The 16,620-nt window shown below is 34.7% G+C and overlaps 1 protein-coding gene across 1 annotated transcript in view; it reads left to right on the forward strand.

The window, feature by feature from the left end:
- Positions 1–696: 696 nt before the first annotated feature.
- LOC100258316 (dihydroorotate dehydrogenase (quinone), mitochondrial) overlaps positions 697–16,620 on the forward strand; it is a 29,311-nt gene continuing 13,387 nt past the window's right edge. The window contains exons 1-8 of the mRNA XM_002267707.5: positions 697–1,336; positions 3,392–3,474; positions 5,215–5,538; positions 5,766–6,021; positions 15,472–15,552; positions 15,641–15,748; positions 15,852–15,881; positions 16,142–16,279. Coding sequence (XP_002267743.1) covers positions 1,187–1,336; positions 3,392–3,474; positions 5,215–5,538; positions 5,766–6,021; positions 15,472–15,552; positions 15,641–15,748; positions 15,852–15,881; positions 16,142–16,279 — 1,170 coding nt within the window. The 5' untranslated portion in view covers positions 697–1,186. The remainder of the gene's footprint in view (positions 1,337–3,391; positions 3,475–5,214; positions 5,539–5,765; positions 6,022–15,471; positions 15,553–15,640; positions 15,749–15,851; positions 15,882–16,141; positions 16,280–16,620) is intronic.

A 16,620-nucleotide genomic window follows, 5' to 3' on the forward strand; every position in this document is an offset into this window, starting at 1 on the left:
GTCCATATCTTTCCTTCAAATCACTCTATAGAGTAAAAAAAATCATTTTCTGTCAGATAATCATATTTTTAACCTTCATGGAGATGATGACAAAGGAAAATCAACACTTTTGCGCGATCCTGCAAAGATATTGGATTTTCTTCCTTGACTGTAGTTCCAAGATTCATTGCATCAAGATGGATTTTAACATCAAAGATACAAGATAAATAGTTCTTTCCTCATATGTCAAGTGCCATAAATTCAAGTTTTGTGTGATTTGACATTATCAAATAACTTTAGCTATATAAAAAAAATAATATTATTAGAATCGGTTACATACAACAAACAAAAATTAATAAATAATATTAATGCATTTTTCAATATAAAATAAATTTTACATGAGTTCTAAATTGATAACATTAGTGTAACTTTTGATTATAATTAAAACCAAATAATTTGCTTATATCTTTTGACAACATATAACATAATTTAAATGAAAAAAAATCAATATTAATATAAATATGTAAAAATTTATTTTATATAATAACCTCGAGTTTAAGATCGTAGAATTAGTAATTCATATGAGATTAAACACAACACAAAAAAGAGCAAAGAGAAATATATTACTCCCAATATTATATAATAGGGGGGAGAGAATTTCTCTTACTTGAGATGTGCTTATATAAGGTATGAGAAGCCTCTTATGAGCTTTACCAAATAAAAGTCTATTACTCATTTTTAAGATGAGTACATGGGGAAGTTCATAGATGAAGTTGAGTGTTTCGTGAAATTCAAAATGGTCTCGTTTGGGTAGGGCACTATAATCCCATTCGATCCCACCCGACACAAACCTAAAAACACATGCGGAGGCCCGAGAAACAAGCGTTAGAGAGATGCATCCAACCCGGCATCTCATATAAAGGCGCGAGAAATGAGGGCTGCAGAGACGGCTCGCCTACACCTCCCACTCACTCTCGCTCCCTCTCTCCCTTTCTCTTGGGTCTGGAGAATCTCTGCTTTTCCTAAAAAGCCTAAAACCTCTCCTCACCTCTCTTTCTGTCTCCCGAGTCATCGGAGAACCTATCTCCTATCTCTCTCTTCTTTTTTTGCTTGATATTTAATAAAAATTGAAACTTTTTGGAGAATTTGGTGAGTTTTTGGGAAGGTTTCTATTGGGTTAACAGAAGGAAAAAGGGAGGGAGCTTTGATGGCGGTTAGGGTTTCGAGCAAAATATGGAGAGATTATCTGTATAATAAGGTGAAATCGGGCGGTTTTGGAGCCACCCGGCACTGGTCTTCTGCTGCCCAAACTCCTACCGCTCCTCCGCCCAAGAAGATCCCCCATTCTTCCAAGAAAGTACTCTCTCTCTCTCTCTCTCTATACACACACACGTTGGGAGTGTTTTTTTTTTCCTTTTTGGATTTCATCTAATCCTATTGTTTTCTTTTGTTGTCGTGTGGTGTTTGTACACATCAAGTGTACTTGTTTTGCGTTCCTTTTTTGCTATCTCAAATTTGCCTATTAAACATTTATGAAAAATTCTTTATTTTAGGATGGGTTAGAGGAATTTGCTTTTTCCAACAACTCAGCATTGCAAGTTAAATATTTCAAAGTTAAGGGAATTTATCGTGTTCAAGCGGAGAAGCAGTTTGTAAATTCCATTGCTATGTAGATCATATATTGCATTGATAAGTACTGCTTATGTGTTGAAAAATGGGAATGGTATTGATAATGTACATATGGTTCACACATTGCAAAACTGTCTTTAACCCCTATATATATGTTTGCTATTGGGTTTCTTTTTGCTCTATTATATTCTTTTGTTGTTTTTTGGTTTTGTTTTTATCCTGGATATTTGGTTTGCAAGTCACTTATCAGTGTATGTAGAATTTACAAATTATGAATGGGTTTCACCAAGTTATTTCTTGAAGACATGATGGGATTATGAGTAAACATTTGCAAAATTAAGTGCATGTGTTATATTTTTTGGATAAGCACGTTCTAAAATCCCTGTAACATGATAAGATTGCTCTATATATTTATTGGTATTGGTTCTCTTATAATTTTCATTGACAGTTTGGGTAGGATCTATATTTATGTAGTCTCCAACGATTTTATTTATTGTTATTTTAGGCTATGTTTGGTTTCAGAAAATTTGAGGAAAAATGCAAGAGAAAGAAACTAGAGAGGAAAAGTACACAGAAAGAAAAAGTGAAGGAAAATATAAAAGAGATGTAAATTAAATAAATTATTTTTATATGCTACTTCAAACTTGTTTCATATATTTTAACTCTTCTATATATAAAGATTAAATAATGTCAAAATTCATAAGTTTTTAACTTTTCTAAATTACATTTGATTTTCTTTTGTATTTTCTATAGTAAAACCAAATATGAGAATATCATTTTCCTTAAAGACTTTTTTTCTTTCCTTAATACTGTTTTGGAGCCAAATATAGCGTTATTCTTTCTGAATTTGTTATTTATTGTTTGAACTTTGTGGAATTCAATTGGAATCTCAATAGTGGCAGGTCCTATTGCTTGTAGCCATGTGGCCTGTTAAAGAAAAAAATGACTTGTATCCATGTTATATATTCTTTAAATAGTTTAATATATTTTGAAATTCTGTAGATCCCCATCTGTTGTATGAGGTCCTCTATAATATGGAATTGGAAGAGGACCGTTAAGTTTTGTCACTAGTTTCTTTCAGCTGACCGGCCAGAGTAAGGATGCCCCTGGAGAAACCTGCCCTTCTCCATCCCTATTAATTAATGTAGATTTGGTGGTTTAAGTTCCTTAAGTGAGTTGCAGTGTCTAAGATAATGTTAGTAGACTTATTTAACTTCTTGAGCCAAGTAAGGAATCACTTAGAAACAAGTTTTCAGGCACAAAACTGCAAAAGGGTCTTTTGGGAGTGAAATTGAAACTTAAGAAGATTTAACTTATCAAAAAATTGAAACTTAAGAAGATTTTGATCTCTATTTAATGTGGATGTGGTGCTTTCTTTTGATCCTTGTATGGATTTTTTTTAAGTTATGTTGTAGTACAATGCATCCAACTGAGACAACACCTAGTAGAGCATCATTCCATGCTTTATTAAGTATTGCACCTAAATATTTTAGCTAAAGCAACAACCAATCTTGAATAAGACGAGGAAAATGTACTACTTTTTAGCATTCCGTTTGACATGTCAACCATGAATGAATTCTACATTAAATGTCCTAATTTTCTTGCCTTGAAATGATCTTCAGTGCACATTATATTGGAGGAATGTGGGCTTAAATTTTATAGTTTGCTTGCTTCTTTCATTCTCCTTTTTTTTTTGTTTAGTTTGGGGCGATGTTTAAAACACCAGTAATACTACATGTGCTGGAATCTGGTTTGATTGTAAATGCTGTTTCTTGAACTGCAGGGGAGGTTATTCACAGGAGCTGCTATTGGCCTACTCATAGCAGGAGGAGCTTATGTGAGTACCGTGGATGAAGCAACTTTCTGGTATTTACATTGGATCTCCAAATGATACACTTTGATCAGAATCACTGAAGATTCTTTTGTCTGCTTCTCATTGATCTTTTGTTTTATTCCTCTACTATGATGGTGGAATTCCAATAGGATGCAGGCACAGAGACAGATACATGCATGCAATGTTAGCCATGATGTTATGGAAAATATTAATACAGCACATAATTAGTAATTTTAAACCAATATAGTTTGTACTGAATGCCTGTCATAGTACCTTCCTTGAAACCTGGAGTATATGTTGATTGAAGAGGAATATTTTAGAAAAAACTTCTAAAACATTTTATAAGAATTTTTTATTAAAACAAAAAAGAAAAAAAAGAAAGGAATCTATTTGCATATCAACCTTGATAGGCAAAATTGAAATTGCCAATTTATGCTAAAACACCGAAATGTTGAAGTCCTTATCCTTATAAGTGATTCATCCTTAAGACAAAAAATATTCCATGTATCTAATTCAAATGATGACATGGAAGTATTACCATTCGATCCAGAGGATACTGGAGCTCCCTACAAATGTAGGATGCTCATTTACTTGGATGTGCCTCTTGGCTCACTATGAAATCAGTAGGCTGACCAAGAAGAGAGCCAGGCTCCATTTACATTGTGGGAGATCATTTTCCACCCTAGAGGGAAAATTTAAAAAACAAAATTAATATAGAGGGATTTGAACCCTTTCTCATGAATTGGTAAAGAATCCTTTTTGTTAACACTAGACTACAAATACTTTTTGTTCATTTTTTTGCTCCTAAAATTAATAGCTACATTTGCTCCCCTCAAGCCATTTGTTGGCTTCGCCACTGTTAATATAACCAATTTTATGGAAGATTGTAGGATCTAAAGAATTAAACTATATCATATCATATGAAAACATTGAATGTTAAGTTTTGATAAGTTCAAATTAAGAAAATATGACTTTAATATATAGATTCATCACATAATCCACACAAATAAACTTCAAAATTTTTAGCTATGATTTTTAGTTCCAAATTCTAACTAGACATATGCACTTATTGTGTTGTATATATATATATATATATATGCACACACATATCTTTATGTGTCATCTTCAAAGTTCCAACTTTTCAGGTTTGTCATCATTCTTTTTTCACCAAAAAAAGAAATTTAATAAAGCTAATATACTAAGTAAAAAATTTTATTCACTAATCACCATCATTTTCATTGTCAACATTCAAACTATTGAAATGAAAATTTCTAATATTCATTGTAAAAGTAAACTTGTTCTAATATAGCATTTGACAGTTTACTTATTTCTCCTTTTAATGATCAATTTTTAATCCTTTGGTATATTTTAAACAATTAATATAATAAATTCTTTTAACAAAAAAATTTAATTTGATTTTTTTTAAAATTATAGAAAATAGTTAAAGATGTATTTATCGTTGTATTGTAATATCACGTATCGTGTATTGTATATGTATTATAAGATACATTTAAAATAAGATATGGATTGAAATATGTATTGATTTCTATATAAAATGTATGTATCATTGTTTCTTAAGTTTTTAAAAACTATGTATATATCTGTTTTAAACTTAAAGTTGACACCTTAAAAGAACTTTTGTCTGTATTTCAATTTAAGCCTTCTTAATCTGAGAAGTAAAATTCTAAATTAGGTTATTTCATGAAATGAATCTATTTGTGATTTGAATTTTGAAATTGATGTGTAACCTTTGGTAATAAACTTTGTTGCAGTGGCTGGCTTTTCTCGGCAACAAAACTTGTGAATCCTTTCTTTGCCCTTCTGGATGCAGAAGTTGCTCACAGGCTAGCTGTCTCAGCTGCTGCTCGTGGTTTGGTTCCTAGAGAGAAAAGGCCTGATCCATCAATATTGGGACTGGAAGTTTGGGGAAGAAAGTTCTCCAACCCTGTAGGCCTTGCTGCAGGTTTTGATAAAAATGCTGAGGCTGTGGAAGGGTTACTTGGGTTAGGTTTTGGCTTTGTAGAGGTTGGTTCTGTTACCCCTGTTCCACAGGAGGGTAATCCAAAGCCTCGTATATTCAGACTGCGTCATGAAGGGTAAGAATGTATGCTATCATATTTTTGATTTAAATTACAACTTAGTTTGTCTTACAAACTAAAAAAGATGAAATGATGCACTGTCTTGTTGAATCAAGTTGCTATTAACATAGGGACATTGTTGAAGGTGCTCCAACTTATCAAGTTTCTGTTTATGATTGCTTCCTACCTCTCAAAGTTTCCTTCTCTGATTTATGGGCTGTCAAACTGCTTGTTTTTGTGGTCAGTGCTATCATAAACCGCTGTGGCTTCAACAGTGAAGGAATTTTTGCTGTTGCAAAACGATTGGGTATTCAGCATGGTAAGAGGAAGTTGGCTGAAACTTCAAGCACTTCATCTTCCTCCAAGGATGAAGTCAAACATGGAGGAAAAGCTGGTCCTGGCATTCTTGGGGTCAACCTTGGAAAGAATAAGACAAGTGAAGATGCTGCTGCAGATTATGTACAAGGGGTTCATTCATTATCCCAGTATGCTGATTACTTGGTAGAAATTTTTTCTTTCTTCAGTACACTTTAATGTTAGTCTTAGGATTTCCTGCAGGCAACAAAGATAGTGGACTTCAGTTCTTTGATTTTGGACATGGAAAATTTGTTTGTTCTGCTCGCTTGCAACTTGATGGATGCACTCCCTTGTTTGCACATGTATCTTGATTGCTAAAGTTGCAGTGTATATAACACTTTTCTGTATTTAAAGGTCTTAAAACATAAAAACAAGATGACATGCTACTGTTAATCTGATCCTACTCAAAAGTCACTCTGATTTTTTTTTTTTTTAAATTTTTTCTGAATGATATTGGAGTTGGTTTTATCATTCATGACTAACTTACTGGTGCTAGGTTCCAATGTAGATAACTCACTTTTAATTGACATATGTCTCTTTTGTCCCTAGACCACAAGATCAAGGAGGACAAATAGTCCACAATAAAATTGGGGTTTTTTGGGAGATCAGGTTGTGGGAAAGAGAGGAAGGTTTTAAGGCATGCATGCTTCTATCAACATCTGGTTGGAAGACATGCTTCATTCAGGGAGCTTACAAAGTATCTTCTGCCCTGATTAATGTACTCAGTAATAAAATGGGGAGAGTGCAAAGTATCTCTTGTTTTTATCTTTCTATTTCATTTGAGCTTTGGTGGAGAATGTTCTTACATAGATATATACCTGTATGTATATTATCAGAGAATATTCCTATTGGTAAGGATGTCTAGGACAAATCCATGGGATATCTAAAGAAAGCAGAGACAGAGCAATGGGCTGTGGGGCAAAATTGATTTTTTGAGAACTAATTAGGTCTGTTGCTAAAGAGTTTGCTAGCTTCACCATCAGTATGATTATCATGGATTGAAAGGTTGTTTCTGAGCCAATCAAAGAAGGGGATGTTGGGTGTAATTTATTGCCCCCTTCAGCTTGTCTTGGGGTTAATTTTGATGTATGTTGATTGGGAAATTCTTGTTAATTGGATAGATCATAAGGGTGATCTTTTTTGGGCCTTCTTTTAGTTGATTGGGAGTAGGTTTGCTGTTAAAGTAAAATCAGCCTTAGTTAAAGGTTTTTATGATACCCCTTGGATGGGGAAAACGGATCCATTTATGGTGATTTGTAGGTGTTAGTATGATGTGGAGATTCTTGGACATACATTCTTTAGATGGATCTGATCCTTGATTTGGGTAAGGTTGCATTTTCCCCTTGTTGTTGGTGGCCTAGATAAGCTGGGAATCTTGCAATAGAGAAGTCACTTTATCTAAAGAAGTTTCAGGGACTTCAACACTCCTTGAGGTTCGTAGGTTTGAGGTTGTGCTTTTCTGTTGTGTTCTATGTATGAATGCTGGATTCTTCTATTTATCTTTCTTTGAAGAATATCTTCTTTTTGGGCTTTCTTCTGTACCTTAATACTATTTCATGTTTCCTATATTTAAAAGAAATCTAATATAGGTACTTTTGAACCCTTTAGTTGGGTGTTTCATGCAAGGTCTCCTGTGAATTTTTGTTTTCCTTTTTTCTTGGTGGTTGATCGGTGATAGCGGGGAGGGGGGGTTTAAGTATCTAGTGATTGTCTCATATTGATTTTGTCTATGTGTTGGAACTATGTTGCCAGAATTAGGATACCGGTGTGTCTAGGTGTGTGATCTTTTTGGGCACTTGGAGGGAACTTGAATCCATTTGGTGCCTTTTTAAGATTAAGAGGAAAGGAGTGTGTGCTTAAAGCAAGTGGAGTGGTGGTTTCCATTATCTGTTTGAGGTTGACAAAGTTATGTTTTGACCGCCACTCCTAAGGAAATCCTGTGCTAAATTGACATAGAATCTTAAGAGACCATGATAAAGATGGACATTAGTTTGGAATTAAATTAAGATTAGCATTTATTGGAGTAAAATTAGGCGTAGCTAATTAAGTTATAGGAGAATTAGGATTAGAGTCATAATAGGTTAAAGGCTAATTGATGTAAACCAAGTAGTTGATTGGTAATTAAATAATATTAGTTTTTTCGCAAGTGTTGCAATTCTCAATGGTGAGGCTCCATTGATTTTGTTCTAGGTGAAACTCTTAGAAAGCGTTAGTGAGACTCTAAAGTTTCTATTTCTTCTTCTTCGTATTTTTTTTTCTCTATGTTTTTTATTTTTATTTTTCTCTACTACAAACGTTATCCTTTGTTCCTCTCTTTAAACCCTAAAAAATAAGAACCTTAGCCCACTTCTTTGATTGTAGGCAACCATCCTAGGGTTGTCCTACATCAGTTTTGATATTAGGGCAAAAGTTCTTGGCCTGAAGGTGTATGCAATTGAGGAGCGGAGCAACTTATGCAAGCATGAGTTCAAAAAATACTTCTAACAATCAAGATGCTTTTACAACATGCTTATAGGAAATTTTTTCCACACAACAATCCCATCAAGATGGTATTTTAATACAACTAAATAGCAAACTTGATGAGATCATGAAGTTATTAGAAAAGACTTGAGAAAATCGCCCGATTGAAGATGAGACTTCCATCCATCAATTTGGACAATCACCTTGTAGATTATGTGACGAACAAGGCAATTTTATGAACGAAAATCAAACAATGGGCAAAATCTTTGAGCAAGATAATGATGTGACAAAAAATGTATGCCTTAAAAAATTCTGAATTTTATGGAAAATTAAGTCCAATAGCTTTTCTTGATTGGATTGTGTCAATGAAAGATTACTTTGATTGCTATGCTATGTTTGAAAGTAGAAAAGTTCATTTTGTGAAGACAAAGTTGAAAGGAGCAACGCATTTGTGGTGGCATAATATTAAGAATCAGCTTTATAGAACTAGACAACCACCTATAGACACATGGGATGAGATGAAGTTGAAGATGGAGCACTTTTTTCCCACTGACTATGAACAATTCATGCACACAAAATTTTTTCCCCTTAAACAAGGTACTAAGTCAATTGAAGAATGTAGGGAAGCATTCAGAAGCAAGTGCGGAAAAGTGATGCTCAACTTGTAGTCTATTGTAAAATTGGATTTTGAATGGAGATTTAGTTCGAGATGATAGTTGTACACACTTATATTGTGGATGATGCTAAGATATATGACACGAAATATGGGATGAAAAATAATAAGTTCTGTCTATTAGATTGACTATACACAGTTTATATAGGAGATTACAAGAGAAGAAATAGGAAACAAGAGACATAATAGGAAACTAACTTATTCCTAAATCATAAAACTATCTATTTGCAGAAATAGAAAACTAATAAAACTATCTATTTACAGAAATAGGAAACTAACATAATAGGAAAATAATTCTCCTATTCTATTTACAGCTCAACACTCCCCCTCAAGCCGAGGAATAGATGTCTTCCATTCCCAGCTTGAATACAAGATCGTGAAACATTGAATTGTTTAGCCCTTTTGTTAGGATATTAGCTAATTGATGTTCTGATGGAACATAGGACATACACATTACTCCTTCCTCCAATTTTTCTTTGATGAAATGCCTATCAATCTCAATATGTTTTGTCCTATTGTGTTGTATAGGGTTATGAGCAATATTGATAGCTGACTTGTTGTCACAATAGAGCTTCATAGGACCATCCCACTTGATTCTCAAATCATCTAGAATAATCTTTAGCCAAAGTAGTTCACACAACCCTTGAGCAATGACCCTAAATTCTGATTTTGCAGACGACCTTGCTACCACATTAAGGCTTTTTTACTTCTCCATGTTAGCAGATTACCTCCAAGAAAAGTACAATACCCTGTAGTTGATCTTCGATCCACTAGGGAACTTGCATAGTCAGCGTCGGTGTATGCTTCTAGAGCAAGAGTATTGTTCTTCTTGAACAAAATTCCTTTCCCGGGGTTGCCTTTCAAGTAATGCAGCACCCTGTAAACAACTTGAAGATGAGGTTCTCTTGGATCATGCATGAATTGATTGATCACGCTCACCGAGTAGCCAATGTCTGGCCGAGTGTGAGCAAGGTATATGAGCCTATCAACCAACCTTTGGTACATTCTTTTATCCACCACTGGTTCTTCTTTAGCTTCTCCCAACTTGTGGTTTGGATCCATTGGGGTAGAGACTGGTTTACACCTAATCTTCTTTGTTTCTACCAATAAATCAATCATATACTTTTGTTGAGAGATGAAGATCCCTTGTGTGGAATATGCCACCTCAATACCGAGGAAGTACTTCAATTTCCCTAGTTCCTTTATCTCAAACTCTGTTGCTAATCTCTGCTTCACTTCATGCTTTTTTCTCTCATCATTTCCAGTCACTATGATGTTGTCAACATAGACTAGAAAAGCAGTTACCCTCTCTGCAACCGAGTGTTTAAAGAAGAGAGTGTGGTCACCTTGGCTTTGTTTGTACCTAGACTCTTTCATGACTTTTGCAAATCTCCCAAACCAAGCCTTAGGAGATTGTTTTGGCCCATAAAGGGCCTTTTTCAGCTTGCACACCTTGTTACCTGTGTTTCCCTCAAATCCCGGTGGGATGTTCATGTAAATCTCTTCATCTAAATCACCATGAAGAAATGCATTCTTAACATCATACTGTAGGAGTTGCCAATTGTAGTGGGCAGCCAGTGACAACAGGATTCTTACAATATTCATTTTTGCAATTGGAGCAAAAGTCTCTTGATAATCAACTCCATAAGTTTGAGTGTACCCTTTGGCTACCAATCTTGCTTTATGTCTCTCAAGAGATCCATCAACCTTATATTTCAGTGTGAAAATCCACTTGCAATCAACAATGTTTTTCCCTTTCGGTCTTTCAACAATCTCCCATGTTTTATTATTTTCTAATGCACTCATCTCCTCTCTCATAGTATCCTTCCATTCCCTTTTTGTCAATGCCTCAGAAACATTGTTAGGGATGATAGTGGTGTTTAGAGTCACAATAAAATTCTTGTGGGCTGGTGGTAGGTGCTTAAGAGACACATAGTGTGATAGTGGATAGAGTGGTCGGTTAGTGCATTTTCTAGTGCCTTTTCTGACAACAATGGGAAGGTTTAGGTCTAGGTTGTCTGTTGAGTCAGTGGAAGTTTCACCAGGTTGTGTATGTAAAGGTGGGTCTGATCTTACTGTGATTTCATTCCCAAGGTCTGAGTTCGATTCTTGGACATGCTTTTGTTCTGGAATGACTTTTTCCCTTGAATACACCTTAGGAAATTGTGGAAAATTGCAAGTGACACTGGCCGGAACGGGGGATGACACGGGTTCAATGGTAAAATTGGGTGACTCAGGTGAGATTGACTCAGATGACTCAGGTTCTTCATCACCATGGGTTGAGACACGAGGAAGATCAAGAGGTTCAAAGGACTCACAAGGACTATCTTCCATAATTGAAATCTCCCCCTGAAGAGAGGACTTGAGGAAAAAAGGTTTATTTTTTGTGAAGGTGACATCTGCAGAGATGTAAAATTTTCTGGCTAAGGGATTGTAACACTTGTATCCTTTTTGAGTGGATGAGTAACCAAGGAAGACACATTTTATGGCTCGAGGGTCTAGCTTGTCTCTATGTTGGTTGTGAACATGAACAAATGCAGTGCACCCAAATACCTTAGGAGTGAGCCCATTTGAGGTTTTGAAGTGTGGATAGAAACTCTTAAGTATCTCTATAGGGCTTTTGTTGTCTAACACTTGTGAGGGAATTCTATTTATCATGTATGTGGCAGTAAGAACAGCTTCCCCCCAATAGGACTTAGGAACATTCCCTTAAAAGAGTAAGGCTCGGGTTGTGTTGAGTAAATGCCTATTTTTCCTCTTGGTTACTCCATTTTGTTGGGGTGTGTTAACACATGATGAGTCATGGAGAATGCCCTGTGATTAAAAATAGGGTGACAAAATCTGGTTGAAGTAATCTCTAGCATTGTCTGTTCTAAAGCCTTTTATTTTAACCCCAAATTGGTTTTTTACCATTGAGTGGAAATTAGGTATAATAATGCTAACATCAGATTTTTATTTAAGAAGAAAGATCCATGTAACCCGAGTGCAGTCATCAATTAAGGATACAAACCAATGAGCCCCAAAAACATTAGGTATAGTCGAAGGACCCCATATGTCATTTTGAATCAAATGAAAAGGATGAGAACTTCTTTTATTGCTAATAGGAAAAGATACACGAGTATGTTTTGCCAATTCACAAGTTTCGCAATGAAACTCAGAAATATTTAATCCTTGGAACAAATGAGGAAACATGACATTTAAAGCCCTAAAAGATAGATGACCTAGACGTAGGTGATACAACCAAATGGTATCTTTATTTGAGGAACTGAGAAAAGACAATGCCAAATTATTACTAGTTTTCTAAGATGATTCAAGGTGGTAAAGACCGCTCCTTTCCTTTGCAAGTCCAATCCTCCTTCTCGAGCCTTGTTCTTGAAAAACACAATAAGATGGGAAAAAAATAGCATAACATTTAAGATCATGGGTAAGCTTTTGAATGGAAACAAGGTTGGCCGACAATTTTGGTACATGGAGGACATTTTTAAGAATAAGAGTAGGTGTGATGTATGTCTCCGAAACCTGCAACGGTAGCTCAAGAGCCATTGACCACTGCAATTTTCTTGTTATTTGGGCTTGGGGTATAGGTATGGAAAAGTTGAGATTTGAAGGTCATATGATCTGTGGCACCAGAGTCTATTATCCAAGAGTCATCATAAACCCTGTGTGAGACATTTATGCAAAAAGAGAGTGAAGGTGTACTTGAAAGAGCCAAAGAACAAGTTCTAGTAGGTTTGTCATGAGATCCCAACAAGCTTCTCAGCTTCTCCATTTCTTCACTATTGAACAAGTTCCAGTAGGTTTGTAAAGAACACGTGAATAAAAAAAAAAATCCAGCTATGAGGGCCAGAAAAATGGCGATGAAGGCCAGAATGATGCCCAAGTCTTAAAAACCTATAGCTTTGATATCATGATACGAAATATGAGATGAAAAATAATAAGTTCTGTCTATTAGATTGACTATACATAGTTTATATAGGAGATTACAAGAGAAGAAATAGGAAACAAGAGACATAACAGGAAACTAACTTATTCCTAAATCATAAAACTATCTATTTATAGAAATAGGAAACTAACATAATAGGAAAATAATTCTCCTATTCTATTTACAACTCAACAATATATATATATATATATCAACTAGACCTTAAAATAGAAGAAGGGCTCTCGAGGTTCTAAAGGTCCAAGCTCACAAATTAGGAGCATTTTCTCCATATATATATATATATATCAACTAGACCTTAAAATAGAAGAAGGGCTCTCGAGGTTCTAAACGTCCAAGCTCACAAATTAGGAGCATTTTCTCCAACCAGACAACAAGCAAACCATTAAGCACAAGAAAATTCCAAACTTCTAACCATGTGGATGGCGAGGACAACTATCAACAAGCTTCGAATGTGCCTAATAGAAATGCTAATTAGGGTAAAACTTCAATTAGGATTGGAGATAAATAGGTAGGCATAACTCCTTTATGCTTTAAGTGTAGTGGACATGGTCATTATGTTTTTGTATGCCCAAGCAAAGGTTTGCACTTTTGTGTTGAAGAACCAAATTTTGAATTAGAGAGTTATCCAAAGGAAGAAGAGATCTGCAATAAGATGAATTTAGTGAAGAATGTGATTACTATGATGGTATAACGGAAAACCATTGTCTTTTAGTATGACCTTTGTTAGCTGTCTAAAAGGTGAAAAGAGAAGAAGATTAACAAGGGACCGACATTTTCCATACACATATCTCTTGTCAAGGGAGGTTATTTACCATGATCATTTATGGAAGTAGTAGTTTGAACATGGCTTTGCAAGAGCTTGTTGAGAAGTTAAACCTTAAAATAGAGAAACATCCAAATCCATGTTGAGTAGCATGGGTTAACGACACCTTTATTTCGACAAGTCTTCATTGCTTGGTCACATTCTCTTTTGGTAATGACTTTGAAGAGTTAGTATGGTGTGAGGTTTTACCAATAAAAGTAAGTTATATTTTGCTTGGAAGACCTTGACTTTTTGATAGAAGGGTTCAAATGATGGCTACAAAAATATATGTACTCATACACAATGTGTGTAAGATCCTTTATCTAATGAAAGAAGTCTTCCTAATTAAGAAGCTGGAGGGGGCATAACCAGAAAAGGTGCTTACTATGCGTCAATTTGAAAAGGAGAGCATGGCAACAAAAATTATTTTTGCTCTAATGGCTCGAAAAGTGGATGAATTTAAAAAGCGAGATAAGGAATATCCAATAGAAGTACGTAATATCCTTGATGACTTGTGGATTGTAGAATTATCAAATCAACTTCCTCCTATTCGTGACATACAACTTACCATAAGCTTGTTGATAATACACAATTATTTTGTGAACTATCAATTTGTTTCACAACATTGGAAAGTCTTTCAAAATTTGGTAGTTGTCTTGCATGAAATTGAAGAAGTTCTAGAGATCTTATCTTAACGTGGTGTAGAGTTGATGAAGAAAAAAAGGGTGGGAAAAAGGTTGGAAGATATTGCTTAGGATTTCAATTTTGATCATGGAAAATCACTAAGACTTAAGGTCAAATTTTTTTTCAATTTGGGGGGGTTGATGAGGATGGACATTAGTTTTAGTTGGAATTAAATTAAAATTAGTGTTTATTTGAGTAAAATTAAGAGTAGCTAATTAATTTATCGGAGAATTAGAATTATGGTCATAATAGGTTATTAGAATCCTAATAGACTTTGAATTTCTTAGAGAAACTTATAAATAAGGCTAGTTGATGTAAACCAAAGTAATTGATTGGTGATTAAATATTATTATTATTAATATTATTACTGTTTTTTTTAGGTGTTTTAATTCTCAATAGTGAGACGCCATTGATTTTAGAAGGCTTTAGTGAGACTTAAAGGTTTCTATCTCTTCTTCTTCGTATTGTCTTTTTCTATATTTTTTATTTTTATTTTTCTTTACTATAAAATTTATCCCTCGTTCCTTTCCTTAAACCCTAAAAAGTAAGAACCATAGCCCAACTATTTGATTGCAAGCAACAATCCTAGGGTTGTCCTACATCAGACCATGAGGCTATATTGTGGGTTTTTTTGTATGCTGGTTGTTTATGATTTTTATGACTTCGGATCTTAGTCCATCTTAAAGGCATCAGAGAAGTTTGTCATTTTGTGTTGGAATAGATTACAGTTGGAGGGAGATTCTTTAACTACTATTAATAGATCCAACTTTTTCAGGATTTTGGAAGATTTCCCATCTCTTTTGAGAAATTTCCATTTATTTGTCTGTGATGGAGGTTGAGTGCTGTCTAGTTGCTAGAGCCACTAATCATGAAGTGGATTGTCCATATTCTTGCATCTCTTTTATATGTTATTTCTCTGAACAATTTCTCCTACCATTTGCATGATCTTAATATTTTTAGTACAAATTATGCCTGATGTATAGTAATTCTTTTTCTACTAATCTTACAATTTTATGTGGTACTTTTTCGTAGGTTATCAATGTTTCATCACCCAATACCCCTGGATTGCGGAAGCTTCAGGGAAGAAAACAATTGAAGGACCTGGTTAAGAAGGTATTTTGCCGCAGGCAGAAAATTAATGTTCTGTTTATCCATTTGATCATATTCTGATATTGAATTTAGATCTTTTGTTTCCATCAAGGTTCAAGGTGCTCGTGATGAAATGCAATGGGGTGAGGAGGGCCCACCTCCATTGCTTGTGAAAATTGCTCCAGACTTGTCTAAAGAGGACCTTGAAGATATTGCGGCGGTATGCATAACCTTGTGCTTCGTCACACACACACACTCACACATACATACACACATTCACTTCCGCATACAAAGTAGTTATACTTTCTTTGCTGTGTTTGTAGGTTTCTCTTGCTCTTCGCTTGGATGGATTGGTATTTTTTTTCCACAAACCTAGACTATTTACGCTCTGTAGCTTTGATTAGAACCATTTGGTGCTTAGGATTCTTGATATCTTGTTAGATGTACACTCTATATTCTAAATCTGTTCATGGCATTTTTACCAGTGTGAGAAGTAACCTTGGTCCATTTTTGTCCAGCAAAGATTTTATCAGCTTGTACAGATTCCAGTTGTTCCACAGAAGTATTATTAAAATGCAATTTATTTGTGTTTTTACATTTTTTTTTTGTCTAGATCATATCCAATACCACCATTTCAAGACCAGATTCTGTCAGGCAAAACCCTGTGGCTGAGGAATCAGGTGGCTTAAGTGGAAAGCCTCTCTTTAATCTCTCAACCAATATGTTGAAGGAGATGTATGTTTTGACGCGGGTATGTTGGCTATTCTTTTCAGCTACAGCACTTCTCCTATTCATCAATTGTCCTGTAATAAACATAGGCTACTTTTTTTTTGGTTAGGATTGGATGCCTGCATTATAAAAGGTTTTCCCAAAATTCTCACAAGCATTATCTGTCAGTAAATGAATTGTCATAATTTGTTTTCTTTGTTCATTCTCTATAATTTTTATTCCTTTCAAAAGGCTGCTTCATGATTTAGAATTTTGATGAGTTGTGTCATTTCAGGACTTGAATAGATATGCCTTGAATTTTTTTCTTTCCCCTTTTTTTTTTAGATATTGATGTTTTTGTGTTGTTTTAGTAACATATAATGT

The sequence above is a fragment of the Vitis vinifera genome, chromosome 10, assembly GCF_030704535.1.
Source record: "Vitis vinifera cultivar Pinot Noir 40024 chromosome 10, ASM3070453v1".
Taxonomy (NCBI): domain Eukaryota; kingdom Viridiplantae; phylum Streptophyta; class Magnoliopsida; order Vitales; family Vitaceae; genus Vitis; species Vitis vinifera.